At 44.7% G+C, this 23,148-nt stretch overlaps 1 protein-coding gene across 3 annotated transcripts; it reads right to left on the bottom strand.

Annotated features, from left to right (window-relative positions):
• Positions 1-577: 577 nt before the first annotated feature.
• Positions 578-21,284, bottom strand: LOC128328314 (uncharacterized protein C4orf17 homolog). Of its 3 annotated transcripts, none has more exons than XM_053258165.1 (10): positions 21,165-21,254; positions 16,793-16,948; positions 15,476-15,693; positions 11,525-11,704; positions 10,230-10,297; positions 7,654-7,800; positions 6,244-6,325; positions 2,402-2,570; positions 1,240-1,283; positions 578-1,013 (listed from the first exon to the last, which is right to left on the bottom strand). In XM_053258165.1, exons 3-10 carry the CDS (start codon positions 15,621-15,623, stop codon positions 784-786), a joined length of 1,068 nt encoding a protein of 355 aa, XP_053114140.1. In that variant the 5' UTR covers positions 15,624-15,693; positions 16,793-16,948; positions 21,165-21,254; the 3' UTR covers positions 578-783. The 3 variants fall into 3 exon arrangements, with proteins under 3 accessions (XP_053114140.1, XP_053114142.1, XP_053114141.1); XM_053258167.1 differs by having other exon boundaries at positions 2,402-2,537; XM_053258166.1 differs by lacking the exon at positions 16,793-16,948 and having other exon boundaries at positions 21,165-21,284.
• Between the last annotated feature and the right edge of the window lie 1,864 nt (positions 21,285-23,148).

The raw sequence follows: 23,148 nt of genomic DNA, 5'->3' as shown, positions 1-23,148 counted from the left end.
CGTGCAACCTTTTAATTAAAAAATGCTATGCATTCGTTTGGAATACTCATGTGCAGGGCCAAGATCCAAGAGGTCATGTATGGTGTTTCTTTTGTGCAGTGGGACTCATCTGACTCCCTCCCTACGCCAGCCCTTCCCCCTCTTGCAATTTCTGAAGGTCGCGGAACCCTTCAGAGCAGTATTGACGTGGCATAAAGAGCCCCATCAGCACTGGGGAAAGCACAGCACTGCCTGGTGGGTGTGGTTGCCTCTGCATGGTGCCAGGGGAACTGTGCAGAGTATTTGGCTTTGGGCGTAGCCTTGGACAGGCCTAATAAACAATTAAGTGCTGCCACTGGTCCCTGGACCTTGCAATGAAAAACACTGTGCTTGGGTCACTGTGGGATTCAAAAGAAGCGGCACTAAACTATACACTGATGTACATTTCCCAAAGCTGAGTTGTCATACGTTAACTATAAAGTATATTCAAAACTTGGAAAAGAAGAAAACTAGATCACATCTATAGTTTGTACGCTAAACTAATGGAAACACCCATGATGTCTCTTCCTACTGAGAATTGGACACATGTCATGAACACTTACAAAGAACAACAAAATAGTTTATTGAGTGTCTCTTTTTTACTATTTCAGTGTACTAACATTCAGGGGGCTTGTTTACACATTTTTGCATTGCACATAAAAACTCAAGGCCTAAACATACTAGACACAGGCAAATAAAAAATAAGAGAACATATGGCAACTCAGGAGGCTGGAGCCAATTGTGTTGAGAACGTCATGCTAGCTTTTAGAGGCTCTGCAGACGGCTTTGCATACGGGCTTCTGCTTTGGAAGGAAGGTTCTGCCGCTTAGAGCGCATCTTGCTATATAACAAGTGTGTGCTGGTTTGCGGTGACATGGGAGATTGGTTCCGTCTCTGGTGTCTGCTGGGGGAATGCTCTAACCTAGATAGATCCTCAGATGTTGGGACTGCGATTCTCTCTCTTTTGGGGAGTAAACGACCTTCTATCTCCCTTTCTGAAAGAGATGTTGAAAATCAAAGCTGCATGTCACTAAGATAATGACTTGGACTGATTATTTGCTTAACACAGAGCTGGCCTGCTTTATATCATCATAAAAGCAATTATGTGACGTCTCCAGTGGTGGAGTTTTCTTGCACTAAAATTTTTACGTGCTCAGTCTTGAAAACCTGGCCTCATTTTCTGGAGATTAAATAGTTTCATTTAAAATGTACAACACATACCTAGCCTGGCTCCTCTACTGACTGCTGATCCCTGGGTTGAAGTCCTAAATAGAAGAAAAGGAGCTTATGCATTCTTTATAAACCTAAACAGTAGATATGATGCAACTTCACTAAGGTAAGACGAGATAAAATTTTAACATATGCAGATAAATTATTGAACACAAATGTTCTACTCATAGCTTAGATCTTATTTTAATTTAAGATAAGGTAACTCAGAAATTTGTGACATCAGTTTTAACATTCTTTGTTACAGAAGCTGCTCTCTAATTCAGGACCCAGGAACAAAGATAGACTCCTAGTAAGAGATGGTGTCTGTTATGTACAGTTTATCACTGTGTTGGAAATGGAGAGCACATTTACTTAAGCTGCTCAGACTTTGGTCCTCCTGAAAATGTTGACCTACAATTCCCATAATCCCTGGCTATTGGCCACTGTGGCTGGGGATTATGAGAGTTGTAGTTCAAAAACAGCTGTGGGGCCTACATAGAGCAGGCCTGACTTAAGTGCATAGTTGGTGATGGTTTTCACCCAGTTGATTATCTCTGTAATGTTTTCTTACCTGGTTTTAAAATATGACCTAAACATTTAAAAGTATGCCCCTATCACAGCTGATTTTCAGTTAAATCCTTGATGGGAAAGACTGCACTTGCTGGAATCTATGCCTCACTGGGCTTATGCAGGGCATCAAACATCTTTGGGTAGAAAGAAAATGGCACTGATTGATATACAGTGTACATCTACTTCTGGAGGACCAAGCGAAGTAAGTTAAATCTGTATCAGGTGAAGTTCAGTTTCCAGCATTGCTATACCACCAGTGATTAACTATTTTAAGGTCACTGATGGTGTGAATACTCGCTTAAACCAATGCTGCTCACCCTCAGCTGGTGGAGAGTGAACAGTTCAGGATTCTGAGATAAGCATTTAGAACAGGGTAGGCAAACTTGGCTCTCCAGCTGATGCTGAGGTACAACTCCCATCATCCCCAACCATGATTTATTGTGGCTGGGGATGATGGGAGTTGTAGTGCAGCAACAGCTGGAGAGCCAAAGCGACCAACACTTGACTTAGAATGTGGTAGGTGCTCAAACCCTGCAAAGGACTAAAGTTATGGATGGCATCTTGGAAACTATTTCTGTTCCTAGCGCGTTTTCTATGAATTCACCTGGGTTTGTTTCCTTCCTCTGGTGATCCTTTGTGAATGGATTTTTGGGCCTTCAGCATAGCCTGCAAATTGAGATTCTCTGCTTCATTTTCATTCAGCTTTTGCTGATAATTCAGCAGATCTCTGCTGGTGATATCTGAGCGGATGAAATTTGATACTAAATCCTTTTCTGAAACATCAATAACACAGAAGAGGTTTATGTTTAAAGGAGATGCTTTAAAGCTCAACGAGGCCCAATGTCAGTGTGTTGTATTGAATGTGATACACAGGCCTCATTTCCGCGAGAAGAGCCTTCCCAGCAATGGGAAAGTTTGGGTCAGGTTTCACATACAGAGAGCTTCATGTGCTTCTGAATGCTTCATGAGTTAGAGTTCTTAACCAGAGCATGAGGGTTCAGCAACACAGACTCTCCTTCTCCCCTTTGATTGCATATCTTTGTTAATATTTCCTTGAACATTTCCCTCTTGAAATTTGTGCATCTACATCAGGGCTGCTCAACCTTGGCCCTCCTACAGATGTGGGCCTACAACTCCCATAATCCCTGGCTGTTGGCCACTGTGGCTGGGGATTATGAAGTCCAAAAACAGCTGGGAGGGGGAGAGATTTATTTATTTAACATATTTTTATACTGCCCAAAACTTATGTCTCTATAAAAACAAAAACAAAAAAATTAAAAGCAAGAAATTTAGAACACAAATTAAAATTTTTAAAACAATATTCTAAAAACAACATCAAAACAATATCAGTTAAAAGCCTGGGTGGACAGATGTGTCTTTAAAGACTATTAAAAGTTGTCAGAGATGGGGAGGCTCTTATTTCACTAGGTAGCGCATTCCAAAGCATCGAGACAGAAACGGTGAAGGCCCATCCCTGAGTAGCCACCAGACGAGCTGGTGGCAAATGCAGACGGACCTCTCCTGGTGATCTCAATGGGCAGTGGGGTTCATAACAAAGAAGACGTTCTCTTAAATACCCAGGGCCCAAGCTGTTTAGGGCTTTATAGGTTATGACCAACACCTTGTATTTTGCCCGGAAACATATCGGCAGCCAGTGTAACTCCTTCAGTACAGGAGTAATATGGTCTCCTAGATGACCCAGAGACCAGCCTGGCTGCCACATTCTGGACCAACTGTAGTTTCTGGACTATGTACAAGAGCAGCCCCACATAGAGCGCATTGCAGTAATCCAGTCTGGAGGTTACCAGCAGATGTACCAGTTTTGAGGTCGTCTGTCTCAAGAAACGGATGCAGCTGATATATCAGCCAGAGCTGATAGAATGCACCTCTAGCCACTGCTTCAACCTGGGACACCAGGGAGAGACTCAGATCCAGAAGCACCCCCAAACTGCATACCTGTTCCTTCTGGGGAAGTGTGACCCCATCCAGAACAGGCAGATCAAAACTGTCTCTCGAGTTCCGACCCCACACAATGAGTACCTCCGTCTTATCTGGATTCAGTCTCAGTTTGTTATCCCTCATCCAGCCCATTACCGCCTCCAGGCAGGCATTTAGGGAGGTTATGCCCTCTCTCGACGATGCTGACATGGAGAAATAGATTTGGGTGTCATCAGCATACTGACAGCACCCTGCACCAGATCTCCTGATGATCTCTCCCAGCGGTTTCATGTAGATGTTAAACAACATCTGAGACAATATGGAGTCCTGAGGGACACCATACAAAAGTTCAGATTTTGAAGAACAGTAGTCTCCAAGGGACACCATCTGGAACCTGCCCGAGAGGTAGGAGCGGAACCACTGCAAAGCAGTGCCTCCCACCCTCAACCCCCTCAGACGCTCCAGAAGGATACTATGGTCGTAGTATCGAAAGTTGCTGAGAGGTCCAAAAGGACCAACAGAGTCACACTTCCTCTGTCAATTCCCAGTTGGAGATCATTCATCAGGCCAACCAAGGCAGTCTCCACCCCATAGCCAGCCCAGAAGCCAGTTTGGAATAAGTCTAGATAATCCGTTTCCTCCAAGACTGTCTGGAGCTGGGAGTCCACCACCCTCTCAATTACTTTGCCCAGCCACGGAAGGTTGGAGACAGGCCTGTAGTTACTCAGCTCTGAGGGATCCAAGGTAGGCTTCTTTAGAAGCGGTCTAATAATTGCCTCCTTAAGACTAGGAGGCATCCTACCTTCCCTCAGAGACACATTTATGATCTCTACCAGGCCTTCTACAACAACAGCCCTGCCAGATAGTATAAGCCATGTTGGGCAAGGGTCAAGAGGACAGGTGGTGGGCCGCACCATTCCAATCAGCTTGTCCACATCCTCAGGAGTCACAAACTGGAACTGATCCAACCTAACCACATAAGAGGAGTCGCTGGATACCTCCACATCAGATACTGAAGTAAATGTGGAGACAAAATCCAAGTCGGCCTGAATACGAGAGATTTTCCCCACAAAGAATTCATTAAACACATCACAGCGGGTAGTCAATGGTTCCAAATTCTGATTCAAGGGAGGAGGGGCACATACTAGTCCTCTCACAACCCTGAAGAACTCTGCTGGATGTGAACAACTCTTGCGGATGCAATATGGGCAGAAAAGAATCGCTTCTTTGCCGCACGTTTTTGCCTGAGCATAGGTCTTCAAATGAGCTCTATGTGGCAATCTGTCGGATTCAAGCAGAGTCTTTCTCCACCTGCGCTCCAGTCATCTATCTCGCCGCTTCAGCCCGCGTAGTTCTTCCGTATACCAAGGAGCCAGTTTTGAAGCAGGTTGGAGAGGACGCTTTGGAGCGATCATGTCTACCACCCTGGTGAATTTGCTGTTCCAATTCTCCACCAGGACATCAACAGGATCGCCGGCAGAGCCAACACTGAATATCTCCAAGGCCTCTTGAAATCCTAAGGGATCCAATAACCTTCTTGGGCAGACTATCCTAATAGGTCCCTCGCCCCTGCGAAGGTGGGGTGTGACGGTGAGTCCAACCTTAACCAGATGGTGGTCCATCCATGACAATGGGGAGATCACAGGAGTCCCCACCCACGGAACACCACCCTGATCAGCGTGAAAGACCAAATCAAGCATGTGACCTGCAATGTGCGTCGTCCCGAGACCACCTGAGGCCCATAGTTGTCATGGCCGCTATGAACTCCTGAGCCGCCCCGGACAAATTAGTCCCGAAATGAACATTGAAGTCACCCGGCACCACAAGCCTGGGCGACTCCAACACCAAGTCCGAGACCAAGTCCGTCAGCTCAGTTAGGGACTCTGTTGAACAGCGGGGTGGTCGGTACACCAACAGAAGTCCCAGTCTATCCCTGGTCCCCAAACTTAAGTACACACATTCAATATGGTCTGACACTCTAACAGGGATCCTGGTAAGGGGAATATTATTCTTGTAGACCACAGCCACTCCACCTCCCTGCCCCCGGTCCCTCACCCACTCCTCAACAGAGTACCCTGGAGGGAGAAGCTGGGACCACACTGGGCCCCCAGCCTCCCCCAACCAGGTCTCTGCAATACATACCAGGTCGGCACCTTCATCCAGAATCAAATAATGGATGGTTTCTGATTTGTTCTGGACTGAGCTGGCATTACAGAGGAGCAAGGTGAGGTTCCAAGGGTGGTCGGCACTGCTCCCCAAGGTCAAAGAGCTGGCAGGACAGCCGGAAAGGGAAACAGCTAGTAAATTTCTATGTTCCCTTCCCCTGTAGCGGCCTGATGACCTGCCAACGTTACTACTTCTGTTCCCCATCAATCAAAAGTTGAGCAGTCTTTATATGTATATGTAGGTATTGTGAACTAAGGTGTTTTTAAAATACAACTTATTGCTGACACAGCCTAAAATCAATGATATTCTAGCTTCCTGCAACTGCTTCATTTCTAGTCTCACCTTTTTCACTCGCTTTTGTCAGCCACTGTTGGATTTCTGCAAGCGAGTCTGTCTGTAAAATATCACATAGTTTTGCCAGGATCTGGAAGGACAGATTGGATTGGTCAAACAAAGGATTGCAGTGGGTTACATTGCCTAGTTTTGCAAAGTTGTTTACTTTTCTAGCCTACTTTCCAAAACAAAGAAGGCTTATGAGATCACCATGTCCCTGTGTCGCCTTCTAATAACATTTGCATGTACAATTTGATACCAAATTCACAACACATGGGAGGTGGTCCTAGAGCATCTTTTAGGTGTTTAAAAATAAACCTGTTTGCCATGTTGGACAAAAAGGTGGGCACTCAAATTAAAGGCATTACCCCTTTGTAACTCGTATGTTGACAGCTGGATATACACCTAATTCACAGCAAGGGGGAGATAAGTCAGCAGGCACAATTAATATTTGAGTTGTACAGGTATTCTACTTTGTGAGCTGTGCATGCTTCTGTTTTGTGATCATGTGCAAAGGAGGCTGGAGGTGGTGGAAGCGATCGTCTGGAAGATAGGAGTGGGGTTGGATGGTACAGTCCGACCAATCACTTTACTGAGGTAGGAGGAAACACTATCCAACTCAGCTCCACTCTTCACAATGGTCACTTTCTCTCCCTCCAACCTTGGTGTTTACCCTGCACATGGTTACAAAACAGCTCCCAAGATAGGGTAGAACACTTGTCCTACCCTAATTATAATTGTGTGAACGAGTCTACCAAGTTAAAAGAAGCACCAACTAAACTACCTTCATTCCACTTAGAACTACCTGCTACTGTTTCAGTTCAAAGCAGGCCCAAATTTAATAATATTCTAGAATAGAATAAAAACAAAGTTGTGTGCATAATTCACACATTGAATCTATTTTTGTTGGCTTAGATTATCCCATAGAGAGTTGGGTTCATGTTGAACCAAAACAAAATTTACAGCGTCACATTTCCTAACACTGTAACAGAGATGTCATTGGCCAAGTTTCCCAGCATCAGCTTGAGGAACTGGTCATCCAGGTAAGAGTGAAACCACCACAGTGTGGAACCCCCATTCCCCATCCTGGAAAGATGATCAAATATTGTGGCCAATCATATTGAAAGCCTCCAAAAGGTTCAACAGATCTGGCAGGATTGTCCTCCTCCTTGCATAGGTCATCCAGCAGGACAACCAAGGCAGTTTGAGGGCCAAATCCAGCTGAGAAACCAGCATGAAAAGGAAATATTTGTTGAGAGGAAGGGACATTCTTATTTTGCATGTCCGGTCCATCATGTAAATGCCATTCTAGGAAAAAGGAAAGAAAATCCTGGTCTATAGGGGTGTTTATTTTGGTAAGACAAAAGAGATTCTAAAACCGGATTCATATAAAGAGCTGCTTACAGATATTTATCTTACCTTTATTTCCTGGTCCAGGTAGTTTGGGCTGTAATTAAGATTGTCCACGAATGCTGGTTTGTAATGTGTGCCCTGAAGAGAGGAGTGGAGCTCCTGAGCAGTTGAACAATGTGGACGGTCTTCGAGGTACTTCCTCAAAGGATCATCCTAATGATAAAGTTGCAAGTGATAGAGAGGGGCATAAAATAAAGCAGCTTTACTTTGCTGTAGTTCAGGCACAGTAGTAAACTTTTTTTGAGGGTACTTTAATACATTTGCAAACAGGGAGCCCTCTCTCACAATCTGTGAGAACAGTTTGAAGGGGCAAGGGGAGGAAGCCTCGGAAATCTCGCCTCCCCCACAGACGATCCTCTCCTCGTTGCTGGGTGGGTGGATCAGCCACCCAGATGACTGCCGGCTTCTGCCAGCAGCACAATGCACCACGTGAGTGGGGAGTTCTTTGATGCCAGCCAGGAGGCTGCTGGTGTGTGGGTGCCGTGCGGAACCCATCGGTTAGCCTGGGGTAATGGCACTCATGATTAGTTAGCCTGGGTTAATGGCGTGTTTGTGCCCTTAACCCTGGCTAACAGCCAGGGCTCCCTTATGGGTTTGCCCCCGGGAGCTGCATGGCTCCCGGCAGTTCTAACACGCTGGCAAAAGCAGGCTGGGCTTTCCTAGCCCAGTTTTGCCTGGGTGTAAGAATAGCCTCACTGTGGGCTTCAGTCCCATCACTAGATGGCTCCCTGCAGTGCCCAGAAGGGCTGAATTCACCATTGTGTTAACTATGCTAAAGCGTGGGGCTCCAGCCCTATTGGAGCTTTTACTTTATTATTTTGAAAACATTACTTTATTAAAATATTATCCCATCCCCTCTCTGAGAATCTCAGGGCAGTGTACATGGTCTTCCCACCCCTGCAATCCTGTGAGGTAAGTAAACTGTTGGAACATTATTGGCCTAAAGTTACTCAAGTGTGCTTCATGGTAGAGTAGCTATCTGAACCCAAGTCTCTCCAAACCTAGTCAAACACGGCCTACATCAGACTGGCTCCACGGATACTGCTGTGACCAATACCACAAACATTTATGTACCGCGTTACAAAGTTTACAATGTGGTTTACACCGAAAAATAATAAATAGATATGGCTACCTTTCCCCAAGGCACTTTAAGTGGCACAACAGGGAAATGCTTGACTAACAAGCAGAAGGTTGCCAGTTCAAATCCCTGCTGGTACTATATTGCTGGGCAGTAGCGATATAGGAAGGCATAATCTCATACTGCCTGGGAGGAAGCAATGGTAAACCCCTCCTGTGTTCTACCAAAGAAAACTGCAGAGTTCTGTTGGCGCCAGGAGTTGAAATTGACTCGACAGCACACATTACTTTACTTTACCTTTCCCCAAAGGGCTCACAATTTAAAAAGAAACAAAGAGTACACACTAGCAACAGCCACTGGAGGGATGGTGTGCTAGGGTTGGATAGGGCCAGTTGTTCTCCCCCTGCTAAAAATAAGAGAATCACCACTTTAAAGGTGCCTCTTTGCTCAGTTAATAGGGGTTTAAGTAAGAATATATGGAAGTAGGGGTTGGCAGAATTGATAATGAAGACATTGAAGTGATGGATAGCTTCTGCCTTTTAGGATCGACCATCAACAGTAAAGGATCCAGCAGTCAAGAAATATGCTGCAGACTAGCACTTGGTAGGGTTGCAATGAAGGTCTTGGAAAGGATATTTAGGTGCCGTGACTTGTCTATACCTACATAGTGTAGAATCATTCAGACAATGGTTTTTCCCGTGACACTCTATGGATGAGAAAGCTGGACTTTGAAGAAACAAGATAGAAAGAGTATTGACGCTATTGAACTTTGGTGCTGACTTTTGAGGATACCATGGACAGCCAGGAAAACAAACAAATTGGTTATAGAACAAATCAATCCAGAATTTTCACTCAAGGCACAAATGACCAGGCTCAAACTATCATACTTTGGACACATTATGCGAAGACCCAGCTCCCCTGAGAAGTCCATAATGATGGGAAAAGTTGAAGGAAAGAGAAGAAGAGGATGACCAGCAGCAAGGTGGATCGACTCAATTACGACAGCAATGAATGCACTACTGAGATACTTTAAAGGCCAAGTTAAAGACAGATCATCCTGGAGGGAATCTATCTATGTGGTTGCTAAAAGTCAACACCAACTTGACGGCACTTCAATCAATCAATCAATCAATCAATCAATCAATCAATCAGGGGTTGGCAATGTGCAATCTGTGGAACTCATGTCTCCTGCCAAAGTTCTTATAGCACTTCTGGAATAATTAGCCTATATTCTAGAATAATTGGCCTGGCACAGCAGATACATATTGGCTGCACATGGTTGGAGGAAAACGTCTAAGGCCAGTTTGCTGGATACAGATCACAGAACCTGCATTGCTTGCTCTGCATTAAAACAGTATGCACAGTCCCTTGGAATAAATGGAAGATGTCCAGCTGCTGCATCTTGACCATAGATATTCCAGCACAGTGGTTCATGGCACCAGACTTCATGACAAGAAATCCTGCTAGTCTGAATTATAAGGCCGATGAGAGTTGGTCTCATTACCTTCCTCGTTAAAAGTGGTGAGTTTCCTGCTCTTCTTGTGAGTTCTGTTATTTCATCTCGCATTGACTCTGAAATATAAAATGTGCCTTTAAAATGATCAAGGTTGAAGAGCATTTTTGAAAAAATGTAATAATTCAATGCAATTTCTATGGGGAAAGCAGGTCTCCAGTTCATATGCTCTATATTGCGGAGGTATTAATTCGTATTAGTGGGTAAATATTTTTGCAAACAATAAGTTCATTCACTGTAAAGGTTTCAGCAGCAGCTAGTTTGTAAGAGGGTTCATCTTAAGATGGTGGAAGGTCCCTAGCGGTGCATGAATGGTCCCCTTTTCATCAAAGAATGGAAATACTGAACCTATTTTCAGTATAAGAGCAGTGCAACTACCCCCCACACTTCTTTTCCTCCTCCTTTCCTCCCTTCCTTCCCCTCTTCTTATTTTTATTAACCTTTTATTTCATGACTTTTCTCTTTCTTTGAGGGGGAGGAGGGAAGGATGGGGGTCTGATTTATTGCTTACAAATACTTATGGTTATTTAAAGTGTATATTGTATTGGTAAATCTCAGACGATTGTACAACCCCCCACCCCACCCCAAGTACTGCTGTCTCTGGGGGCTGCATTTGGCCATGGACGTTCTAGCTGCTGATCTCTGCTGTGAAGAATGGGAAGGTAAGAACTTAAAAGGCACCCAAGAAAAGTTAGATTTGAAAACCTGAAGCAAAAAATAGAACTTGACCATCATCCCAGTCTGATGTCCCATTGGGCAGTGTTCTTCATTGTAAGGCCCAGAGGCAGCCCACATCAACCCTCAGTGTGGCTCCCTGAATCATTGCTTATTGGACCCATGTGAAGCATCAGCCAAAGCTGAATTATTTGCACAATCCCCCTGGCAGTACGCAGAGGTGACCATGCCCACTGTGCAGTGCTGCACTTTGCCCAGCGCTGGTTGTGTGTGTGTGTGTTCCTTCAAGGGAACAGCCCTCTTGAACCCCTGCACCATTTTGGAAAGTGTCCACGGACTGCTAGGAAGTGAAACCCTTCTCAGTGCTTTCCTCCTACAGCTCTTAAGAGAGGGCTCTGCCTCTCTTAATGGGCCCTCCCAATACTGAGAAATGTGCAGTATTGTGCAGAGGTCAGCACAGTGGGAAATGGCTCTCACATTGAAGGTTTGTTTCTTTGTCTGCCAACGTGACCCCTGATTGAAAAATAGAGGATCACTGCCAAATTGTGTTCCAGATTGTGTGTCCAAAGTAGGGGATGTATATCTCTTTGGTAACATGCATGGCTACTTACGAGTAACTTTCCCCCTGGTTGGTGGGTGCACCAGACTAGGCAGAATATTGTTGGGAAGAGAAAAATCAACAGGTGCTCCAGTGTGCCCAAGACATAGATCCTGATCTTGGGCTGGGATTCTGAGGTTTCCTGCAGTGTAACCCCGGTCCTTGACGACACAGACAGGTGTATCATTTAATCCTGGGCAAGAAAAAGGACAGAGAATGAGGTGCCTTTTAATATCTTCCCAGTTGTGGGACTTGAGTTTGGGATATGGCCACAAGGCCAAGGTGGGTGCCAAGCCAGAGTGTTTTGTTTTTCCTAAGATGAGTTCACACACATGAATGTTCATCACTTGACTCTAAAATCAAGAGATGACTTGCATAATTGAATGGGCCATCACAGATCAGTCACAGGTTGCTGCCCACTTGATGAGGTCATCTGAGGGGGCTCTGCTCCAGGTGCCGACAATGAGGGAGGCTCGGTTGTCGTGCAAGCCGGACAGGGCCTTCTCTGTTGCTGCCCCCAGACTCTAGAATGCTCTCCCGGTGGCTATTCGCTCCTCAGTCTCCATCACAGCTTTTAGAAAGCATGTTAAATCGTGGCTTTTTACCCAGGCTTTTATATGATTGTCTCTGCTGCTGCTCTTTGTACTTTGTATTGCTTTTATGCTTGTGTGTTAAATTTTTAATCAGATTTTTTTTTTATTTTTAGCTTAATATTTTAATTGTGTCTTTTTTACAACCCCTTTTAAAATTTTGCTGTAAACTGCCTTGGGATTGTTTTAATGGAAGGCGGTATATAATAAAGACAGAACTACTGCTCTACAGTCAAACACAATGGTGTTTTAAGGAAACTTCATGCATAAGACTGAGCTAGCACAAGGGTAAGGAGATCAAGCAGGCAATACATGTAGATGTGTGAACCAACAGTTAGTGGCACCCTGTTGAAGATGTAAACAGATTCAGTTGCAAGGTACTGAGACTGAGTTGAGTTGATATGAACACTTTTTAGGTCAGGTCAGAGATGGCTCATTCCCCCATGCAGGTCAGACTGTAGCTCAGTGATAGAACACATTTTTACATTGGGGTTCTCAAACTTGAGTCCCCAGGAAGTTATCTGCACATGGCTTCATGCTGTGGAGTAAATGTTCAGCGAAGCCACATCAAATCACACTCCCCTCTGCTCTCGATTTTTGTTTTTACAAGTTCACATGGCAGGTGTCCATGTTTTCTTTCTAGCCTATGGGGGGAGGGGGGAGGAAGAGATTACTAAAGAGCAAAATCTGCCTTTCAAAGAGGGTATCCCTCTTATCAAGCTAATGATTCTACATCAGTGCATCTCCCTATTTGCTGCAGCATTTTCAGAAAAAGTAGCTTAAATCCAGCCTTTAAAAAACCCAGAAATACCTCGAGATAAGCTAGAATTTGCAAGACCAAGCTCGACTTGTGTGTGGAGTGGGTCCAAGGATCTTGAAGGCACTTCGGGGTAAGTTTGGCTGGTGTGTGAATGCACACACTCTCTCCCGAAGGAGATTCGGGGTAGTAGCCCTGTCTGTCAAGCTCCCAGATGATGTTGGGTGGCATTGTGGATGAAAGCCACAATGGTCAAAGGCTGAGAACCCTCTGTTATACATACATAAAGTTCCAGGTCCCATCCTGGAAAAGCGGAAGCCTGATGATTTCTAGAAGCCTGGCTTGTTAAATTTTAATTGTAAACTGCCCAGAGATGCAAGTTTTGGGCAGTATAGAAATAGTTTTAATTAATTAATTAATCAATCCATCCCAAGTATCTTTAGGCAGGGCTGGAAAAGAAAGCTAACAATGCTGGCTAACGTAGGCAGGGGTGTAGCTATCATCCAGCAGATGGAGTCAAAGAACTTCCAATCCTCCCTATTTTCTTCATCGCCTCCCTCACTCTGGGGGCCGCTGGGGGGAGGTGAACATGGGCCCCCCTCCCCTAGCTATGCCCCTCTCCTAGCCTATGCCACTGCAGCCCTAGCCTATAGACCCAACCAGTAGAAGGCAGCTTAATATGATGTTGCAGTGATGAACATACCTGTGTCAACCCCAGTTAAGGAGAAAACTGCAGCCGGATGAGTTCTGGCTTAACAAACCAAGTCGGGCTTGTTAAATTACCCAGCTGGCAACTTGCTGCATTCTATTAAGCTGCTAGAGCTTCCAGCCTGGAGTTCACTAGTTATTGCTAATTGTGCCTCACCTTTCCCGACTCCTACGTGATAAACACCAAATATTTTCAAGGTCAGTCTAATAGCCTGGGCTTACGCATCCTTAATTGGAAGGAAATCTCACTATGCTCACTAGGACTTGTTCTCTCAGGTAAATGTGGATAAGGTTGCAGCCTAAGAAGTTGTGCAACTAGGCAGCCAACCCCTTTCCCCTACCTTTTAAAATCTCATCTTAGCGGTATTGCAAACACCAAGGTTTGAGAATTTTGAGAGCCCCCATACCAGATGAGGCAAATTCGCTTCTTCCATAAACCTTCTGTTTTAAAAAACAATAAACTTGCATTATGTCCTTTCCCAAAATCACGATAGTGGTGTTTCAATCCATTCTTGACTATGAGAAATACAGGCCATGTCTTTATGATTTCCCATGTCAGTCCTACTTTGCTTATCCACTAATCTTAATAAGGATGAAAGGATCTGGTTGTGCTTCTGGCAGTACAAGTTTGACCACATACATACAAGCAATTACTTTCTCTCCCCCCTACTCTCTGTAAAGTACCTGTGTATGTAACTCTTGTGGAAATGGCATGGTTTTTCTTCTTCTTTTTCTTGGGTGCTGGTGACAGCAACTGGGGCTGCTTCCTGTGCTATGAGGATATCTCCCTAAAGCATGCTGCTGTATATGCTTTCATAACATGTGAATAATTGTACGTGTGTGCAGGTCTGAATGTGCATATTTTGTGCACAGTAGGGTTGTCAGAAAGTTCCAAGTGCAGAACATTCTCACTTGAAATGGGTCGTTGCGAGTGTTCTGTTCTAAAACAGAACACCCTTCAAATGAAGGGCTTGTTCTGTCGGAACAAACGGCTCTTCCAGTTGTTCCAACAGAACGTTCTAGGCATTTCCACAGAACACAAATGCCCGGAGCATTCTGATTGTTTGAGCCAGTTATTCCAATGGAACAAGCCCTTCATTTGGAGGGCATTGCATTTTTGAATGGAACACTCATAACGGCTAGTTTCGAGTGAGAACATTTTGAGCTTGGAATATCATGCACATCCCTGAAACAGATCACTCTTAAAATGAAGGGCTTGTTCTGTCAGAACCACTGGCTCAACCCGTTGTTCTAACGGAACATTCCAGACATTTTGGAGGAACTCAGATAGGGGAGGATGGGTTTGGGCAGGAGGCAGTTGGGCATGGGGCGGGGGGGTAGTGCTGGAAATTCACAGGAGGGTTGTGGGAGGGACCCAATCCCTCTTATGTTCCAAGAAGAATCTTGCTGGATTCTAAGGCCTAAGGCCGATCTAGTCCATCATCCTCTTTCTCACAGTGGTCTTCCAAATGCCTCTAGAAAGCCCACACGCAAGAGATGATGGCATGCCTTCTCTCCTGCTCCTGCAACTAGTATTCAGAAGCATCCTGCCTTTAAACCTCGGGGTAGCCTACAGCCTTCAGGACATTTGTGCTCCCAATGATGTTATCAAGTGTGACAGGCTCAGAACTGAATTGTGTAGGGGCGGGGGTGGGGGGAAACGAAGCTACTTTCTAAGCTGGGAGGTGGGGTAGTTTGTTTTTCCTAAGGCCAATTCTGACTCTGATTAGGGGGACTCACCAGAACCATTTTGAAGCAGCATCAATTGTGCAGCCAGAAATGACCATGGGTTGCTTTACCTCCAGCCATGCTACATGCACTTAATGACACACACACATATATATAAAAAATTCTATTCAGGAAATCAAGAATGAATGGAGACTATAGTAGACTTCGAACAATGTTTTACCTTTTATGTGGCAGACTGTCTTGGGATGTGGGGAGTGTCTGCAAACAAGGTAAGTTGCTTTTCCATAAGGGAGCTCATTCTGGCCTTGACCTGTGATTCCTCTTTGGCTCAGCTGAGGATCAGGTTGTGCTCTGAAATTGATATTCATCTTAACGCTTTTCTATTTTCTGTGCAGTTATTCTTGGGGTAACAGGTTCTGGCAGCATCTTGCAAGTTTCCTAATATTGGAAGCACAGAACAAAAACATAAACAGGAAGGAAATGTACACTTCAATAGCAGTGTTTTCCAGCCGTTTTTGCCTGAGGTCCACTTCTGAAAAGAACAAAAGACTGCGTCCCCCAGTAGAGCCATTTGCACCCTTTTGCCTCTCCCAAAACATACACACTCTCTCTTTGAGGTGGCAAAGTTGCCACATGATATTTATTTTGTTATGCACTGGGAGGGAATTGGGAAACCAATTCCTTGGTTTCGGAGGAATTAGTTGCAACGATTGGCTAGCAATTCCCCCTTGGTTCCAGATTGGCTCGTTTGCATTCAAGCCTTGTGTTATCCTGGGTGACTGACCCCGCATTGGCTAGGGGAAGGGACAAGGGTGGGGTAGTTCAAAGGAAGGATTTTCAAATATACTTGAGGAGGCAGCAGCCAGCCACCATTCTGCCTTTCTGCCTCATGGGAGGCGAGAGAGAGAGAGCCAGAGGAGCCTTGCCTTGCCTGGAGTGGATTCTGTGCTTTTTGTTCCTGCTTTCCTGACTGAGGAAAACAGAAGAGAATTTTTTTCACCTCCTTCCTGCTGCTGAGAGAATCGCTGCCTGCGTCTACTGTCGCTGCAAATTGATTTGGGTACAAAACTATTTGTACCTGAATCTAACTGTTTTGGGAAATTTGTAGATACAACAAATCAGCCCTGTGCTAGCTGGCCAGATTCAGACCCCAAACAAATCGGGGGTGATTCGATTTGGGTACAAATTGAATAGGAAAAAATGGATTCGTTCACATCCTTAGGCCAGAATTTTGCGACTCACAAATGTTCTAGGCACACTGGTTGGGAAACATTGCTTTTTAAAGGGTGTCTTTCCATATGAGTCTTACATTATTTCGTAGGGCCATTACAAAAGCTACACCAGCCGTTATTGAAAATGGCTCTCTCCTGTTTTCTACTCCCGATAAAACAGGCTGCACGATGAGCTGTTTAAAAGCACATTCCAGACTTTGAAAAATAACAGGTTTCACAGTTAGTAACTGAAGTAGCCCAAATGTATGACATCTTTCATTGGGTTGGATCTTAAGCATTGTGTGAATGGACAAGAAGAAACTTGCCTGTCCCTTGCACTTCTATTTGCACGAGCCGGGGAGGCAATTTTCACTGGTCCCTCTTTCCTGCTGCAGCCCCTTGTCCTGCATACTACTCTGTTGCCATCTTGTTCCAGAAGGTTCTCCAACCCTCAGGATCAACTTTTCAGGGGAATGAAGCAGCTGCAGAGGGCAAAAGGATTAATCATCTCCCCACTTGTATGGATGGAAGTTCTTTCATTCACATGAGAAACATGTAAGATCCTGTGCCTTGTTCCTTTTAAACATTTTGAGAAAACTTAGAGGAATTTTAATCACATAGCTTGTGAGCGCCGGAGACACCATTTCAGGATTTGGGGGTAGGGAAAGGGATTGCAGCAAGCATCAAAAGCCCACCTTGGTATATATTCAAGCTCAAATTTGGCAGGGGGAGGATTTGAATTTTAGAAACACTTTCTAAGAACATAAGAAGAACTGTGCTGGATCAGGCCCAAGGCCTATGTAGTCCAGCATCCTGTTTCCCATAGTGCCCACCAGGTGTCTTTGGGAAGCCCACAAGCAAGAGATGAAGGCATGCCCCCTCTCCTGAAACTGGTATTCATTCTTCCTCTGAACTGGAGGGATAATTTAACCTTCTCTTAACTAGTAGCTGTCAAGAGACTGCTCCTCCATAAATTTGTCTAATCCCCTTCTACATTGTTGTGGTGACTAGTAATAACTTATTTGGTTAACTCATTTCAAAGAAACTGTATTTAGGATTTCAGCCTGTCTTCTTGGATACAAACACAGAAATATGTTCCATTGAAATGGATGGAGCATGAGCTCTATTCAGACATTATGCTGTACTCAGGTATTCAGGGTTCCTGTCCACATGCACATGTATTTGTGTGAATGACTGTACATGTGTTCATTTTAAATGAACCTTTGTACAGGGCCTTTCAAACCCAAGTACATATGGGAAGTAACCTGCTGTCTGTGTGTTCAACATGATGTGTGAAGAATAGGGGTATGTGTGAACCGTTAGATGCTGAAATGGTTTGCATCTAACTGGGTCCGTTCAGCAGCTCAATCACAAACCCAACCAGGATAAGTCTGATCTGCAGTCTAACCGAACCAAGCCCTGTTCAGGAGTTCGGCATCAAAGAGCAGGGTGATGGTGGTGGTGATGTCAAGAAAGGTAGTTTAAGGAGCTTACCGACCTGGAGCAGCTGCCAGTACTGCTGCTTGACAGTTCTTCCCCACTCGGTGCAGCCCAAGCATGTGACAACCCTTCTTTAAGCAAGCCACCCTCACAGTGGCAGTGTGGTTCCAGTCTCTGTACATGCACAGAGGCCACATAATTGGCCTCTGTGCATCTGCAGAGGACAGAACTGTGCTGCCACCATGTGGATAGGTGTGTGCACGGCCACGGGGGGGTGTACGCGAAGGTTCCCCTTCCCCCCTCCGGCCTCTTAATTCACCGCCATGGCCCGGAAAATGCTTGTATTTTGCCCATTTGGGCCTCTGTAAGATGGCCATTTTGGCCATCGCCATACATGCGTAAATGGCCTGTGAGCCCTGGCATGACCCAGGTCCTCACAGAGGTCATTTGCGCATCCACGGCAGCCATTTCCCCCAAAAAAAAATTCCAGGCCATGGCAGTGAATTAAGAGGCCTGTGGGGGGGAAGGGGGACCTTTGTGGATCCCCCCCCCGCACGGCCTACAGGAAGCCCCTCGAAGAGGCTAGAGGTATTTTGATTTTATTTTAAATTTTTTTACAAAAAATTTGTGAACTTCTCTGGAGGTTCGGTTCCGGTCTGGACGGAACTGGCGGGGGTGGGGTGAGTTTTGGTTCGGTTCGATCCCGAACCTCCAGATCAAACCCCCAAATCCTTGAACCTCCGGACCAGTCCGCACAGCCCTAAACATGGGTGGCTTGCTTAAAGAGGGATCACTGATGCTTGGGCTGCAGCAGGGGCAGCTGGGCTGGGCTGGGCCATGCTGCTAAGGACCTTAAACTACTGTTATCGCTGCCACCCTTCAGTGTATTCCCTGACCCCTTTATTTGTAAAGGGGAATCCTCACTGTACCTTTACAAGTACATATGAACAGAAGAACAGCCCTGCTGGATCAGGCCCAAGGCCCATCTAGTCCAGCATCCTGTTTCACACAGTGGCCCACCAGATGCTGCTGGAAGCCACAGGCAGGAGTTGAGGGCATGCCCTCTCTCCTGCTGTTACTCCCCTGCAACTGGTATTAAGAGGCATCCTTTGAGGCTGGAGGTGGCCTATAGTATTGTTGCTTGAATCACTGAACCAGTTCAGTCAAACAGACCGGATTGTTCAGTCAAACAACCGCACACAGTTTGATCCAGATTCAAATTGAACTGCGATTTTTGTTTCGTGCACACCCTTAGTGAAGAACTACATTCATTGCTTACGCTGTATATGGCCTGTATGTGAGTTGAATGTAATGTGTGGCAACTGGAGGAGCTTAGTGGAAGCCTCTTTAGCATATCTGCCAGGGAGGGTACAGGCAGATGGTTGTAGGCTATAATCAATGCTTCATTAAGGAAGGGCAAGATGCCACCATGCCTCAAAGAGGCAATGGTAAGACCATTATTAAAGAAGCCCTCCCTTGATCCCTCCAATGTGTACAACTATAGACCTGTTCCTAACCTTCCTTATTTGGGCAAGTTGATAGAGTGTGTGGTGGCGGCATCCCAGCTGCAGAGGGTCTTTGATGAAACAAATTATCTAGACCCCTTTCAGTCTGTCTTCCATCCTGGATATGGGACTAAAATTGCCTTGGTTGCTCTAGTGGATGACCTATGCCGGGAACCTGACAGGGGAAGCATGTCCCTATTGGTCCAGAAAGTGGTGCTGGGGGACTTACTGCTCGGCTCCTTGGCCATTGAACTGTAAGGTCCCGCAGGGTTCAGTTTTTCCCCTCATGCTGTTTAACATCTATATGAAACCACTGGGAAAGGTTATCCAGGAACTTGTAACTGAGTTGTCAGCAATATGCAGGTGACACTCAGCTCTATCTCTCCTTATCACTTGATTCTATGTAGGCAGTGGATGTCCTGAGTCAGAGGCTGGAGACAGTGATGGGTTGAATGTGGGCTAATAAACTGAGACTGAATCTGGGCAAGATGGAGATGCTGTTGGTCAGTAGGAGAGCGAATCAGGATGAGGGGATTGGCTTTCATTAGTTTATGGATGGAGTTGCACTGCCCTTGAAAGGGTAGGTGCACAGCTTGGGGATATTGCTGGACCTGGCTCGGCTTTTAAAAGCTCAGGCAGAGGTGGTGGCCAGGGGTGCTTTTGCACAGCTTTGGCTAGTGTGTCTGCTGCGTCCCTTTCTTGAGAAGGCAGATCTGGCCACAATTACCAATGCCTTAGTCACATCACGGCTGGATTACTATAACCTGTGCTACATGGGGCTGCTTTTGAAGAATATTTGGAAACTGAAGCTATTAAAAAATGAGGCAGCTAGGATTTTATCTCGAGCTGCCCGCTGAGATCATAATACACCCATTTTGAAAGAGCTACATTGGCAGGCAATTTTGTTTCCTGGTCCAATTCAAGGTTTTGACCTTTAAAGCCCTTAACAGTTTGGGCCCTGGAGATTTGAGGGACCGCCTGCTCCCAAGGGTTTCTGCCCGCTTGACAAGGTCATTGGCGGGGACTCTGCTCCACATGCAGGCAATGAGGGCAGGTCGGCTGTCATGCATATGGGACAGGGCCTTCTCAGTTACTGCCCCCAGACTTTGGAATGCTCTCCCGGTGGGCATCTGCTCTGCACTCTCTATCACAGTTTTTAGAAAGCAGGTGAAATATTGGCTTTTTACCCGGGCTTATATATGAGTGTGGTTTTTTTGTTGCTGCTCTGTATTTTGTGGTCTGACTGTATATGTTCTTTAAACTGTTAATTAGATATGCATTTTATGTTCCAATTTAATATTTTAATTGTATACCTGTTTTATAGTTTTATATTGTATTAGATATTTTGTAAACTGCCTCGAGATTGTTTTAATGAAAGGTGGTATAAAAATCTAACAATAAATAAATAAATCTGGAAATAGAGGCCCATGAAGCTCAGTTAATCCATGATGGGGCTACAGATGCTTAACTTGGACAGAATAAGACCATGTTTATTTTAATTAAATGAGAGGCAAAAAAAAATCTAGAAACCCTTACAAAATATGTATTATGAGAAACAGGCAGGGGAGGAGATACTTTCCTCAGCAATGCAAGTTCTTTGGAGTCTTATTTGACACAGAGTTACACGTTTGTCTACTGAACTATGTGCTTTTGCTATTCTGAGTGAAAAAAATATTTTCAATTTGAAAAGGCAAATGAGTTTTTGCAAGAGACTTGTCAAGACCTCAGTTTAGACAAGTTGAAACTTTCAAACCTGTGTCTTGCTCTCTTTATCCTTGCTGGCTCGTCTCTTCACTGAACGTCTCAGGAAAAGGCAAAGAGGAAGACAGTGACCCCAGTTTGGAATCCAAGAATCTTTTCTCCCCAGTGTTCTGCAGACATCACTTCTTTTATGACATCTCCCAGCCTCATACAATTGTAAAATCCCCTGGTACTTAGAAACACAGGGTTTTTAATTCTCATTGTAGAGCAATAAACGGTGCAATATTCTCTTCTTGCCTCTGAAAACGTATTTATTTCTATAGATATTCTGGCATGTGATGATCAAATGGAAATAAAATTAAAATGGTGGCAACAACTTTCTGGAACTTTCTTCCTGTGGATATTAGTCAGGTCACTACTTCATATATATTTAGATACCAGGTGAAGGCCTGTGTCTTTCTGCAGGGACTTTCCCAGACAGTGGGCTCAACCGCGGGATTAAGTGGGGTAAAGCAGAGTGAGTTATGAGGTCATATATTAGCCACATATAGCACAATAAAAATAATTTAAAGAAACCTGGGGCCATTTGCATAGGGCTGCATTAATAGGGTTCCTCTAAGTTCCTTCCAATTTTTTCCATGCCTTGTTCATACTGCTTGCTCCTGGGTCTTCCTCTGATCCCTTCTGGATTTATCTCTGTTTCTTCTTGTTGTTGTTGTTTTGTGGGAGACCAACTTATTGACTGGTCAAATCTGTGCAGGGTCACCTTTCTTAAAAAAAAAAAATCCCTTTTGAACATTTGCTTGGTGATCTTGGAGAACATTGATCTATGCACCTGCACCAGTACAGTTGCATAGAATGATGTTCCACAAGATTACCAAGCAATTTAAAAAAAAAAATTAAGAAAGGCAAGGCTTTAAGAAAAGGTACTCTATCAGCATGGCCCCTCCATACATCTCAGAAGAAATGGTGTATATTGCATATATTGAAGTATCCCCAAAAGCTGCTGTTAAAAGTGGAACTTTTTAGCACGGAGATAATGCAAGCTGAGGTCCCATGCACAGGGAGAAACCCAAATTGTGTATGGAGCGCTCCCCGATATCTCTCACAGATATCTCTAATTGACATAAATCCACCCAATGTCAAACATAAAATGCATTTAGACATATAAAACTGGAAAAAGCAAATGAGTGGTAATTTAGGATAGAGTTGGTAACATTTTCTGTGCCATTACTTGACAAAGGAAGTTATCAACCTAATCCTCTTTCCTACTGAAATTACTTGAAATATATATGCCTTCTGTTGTTTTATATATAGCATTTTGCATGTCTATTATGGCCTGTGGCTGATATGGAAGCTGAACTGAACCAAAAATGAAGTAAATTACTATGCATTTATAAAGTTTTCTCATTTTATCTTTCTAGTATCTGCTGATGTTGAAAGGTACCAGACAATCAAGTTATTGATGATTTTTGTAGGATGGGAAGCAAAAAATATTGAATCAGTATTAAAACTGGGTCTGGGCTACCTTAGAGAGTGCTTTCTTCTGTATGATCCCCATTGCACGTTGAGGTCATCTGGAGAGGTCAGTCTCCAGTTGCCACCATTACGTCTGGTGGCTACTCGGAACCGGGCCTTCTGTGTAGCTGCTCATGGCTTATGGAATGTAGGGATGTGTGAACCGGTTCAAATTTGAACTGGTTAGAATTCAAACCAGGGTGGTTTGAAGGTTCGAATTCGAATCGAACCAGCCATCAGGTTCGAGCTGCAGGTTCGAATTCGAACCGAACCAGGGGGTGGTTCGATTAGAACCGGTTTGAGCTGGTTCAGACATCCAAAAATTGGTAGGATGGTAGCTGGCACACAGGGGTACCTGCCACCCAAACCCCAAAGCAATCGGACACTCGTACGATTTTTTATGAATTTTTGAAAATTATTTTTATTTTTTCTCATAGGGTATAATGGGACTCGAACCAGGCCATAATAACTTATTGTGGAGCACCCATGGGTGCCAACAACCACCCAAACCCTGAAGC

The sequence above is a fragment of the Hemicordylus capensis genome, chromosome 5, assembly GCF_027244095.1.
Source record: "Hemicordylus capensis ecotype Gifberg chromosome 5, rHemCap1.1.pri, whole genome shotgun sequence".
Classification (NCBI taxonomy): domain Eukaryota; kingdom Metazoa; phylum Chordata; class Lepidosauria; order Squamata; family Cordylidae; genus Hemicordylus; species Hemicordylus capensis.
This window is presented reverse-complemented; position numbering and strand designations above follow the sequence as displayed.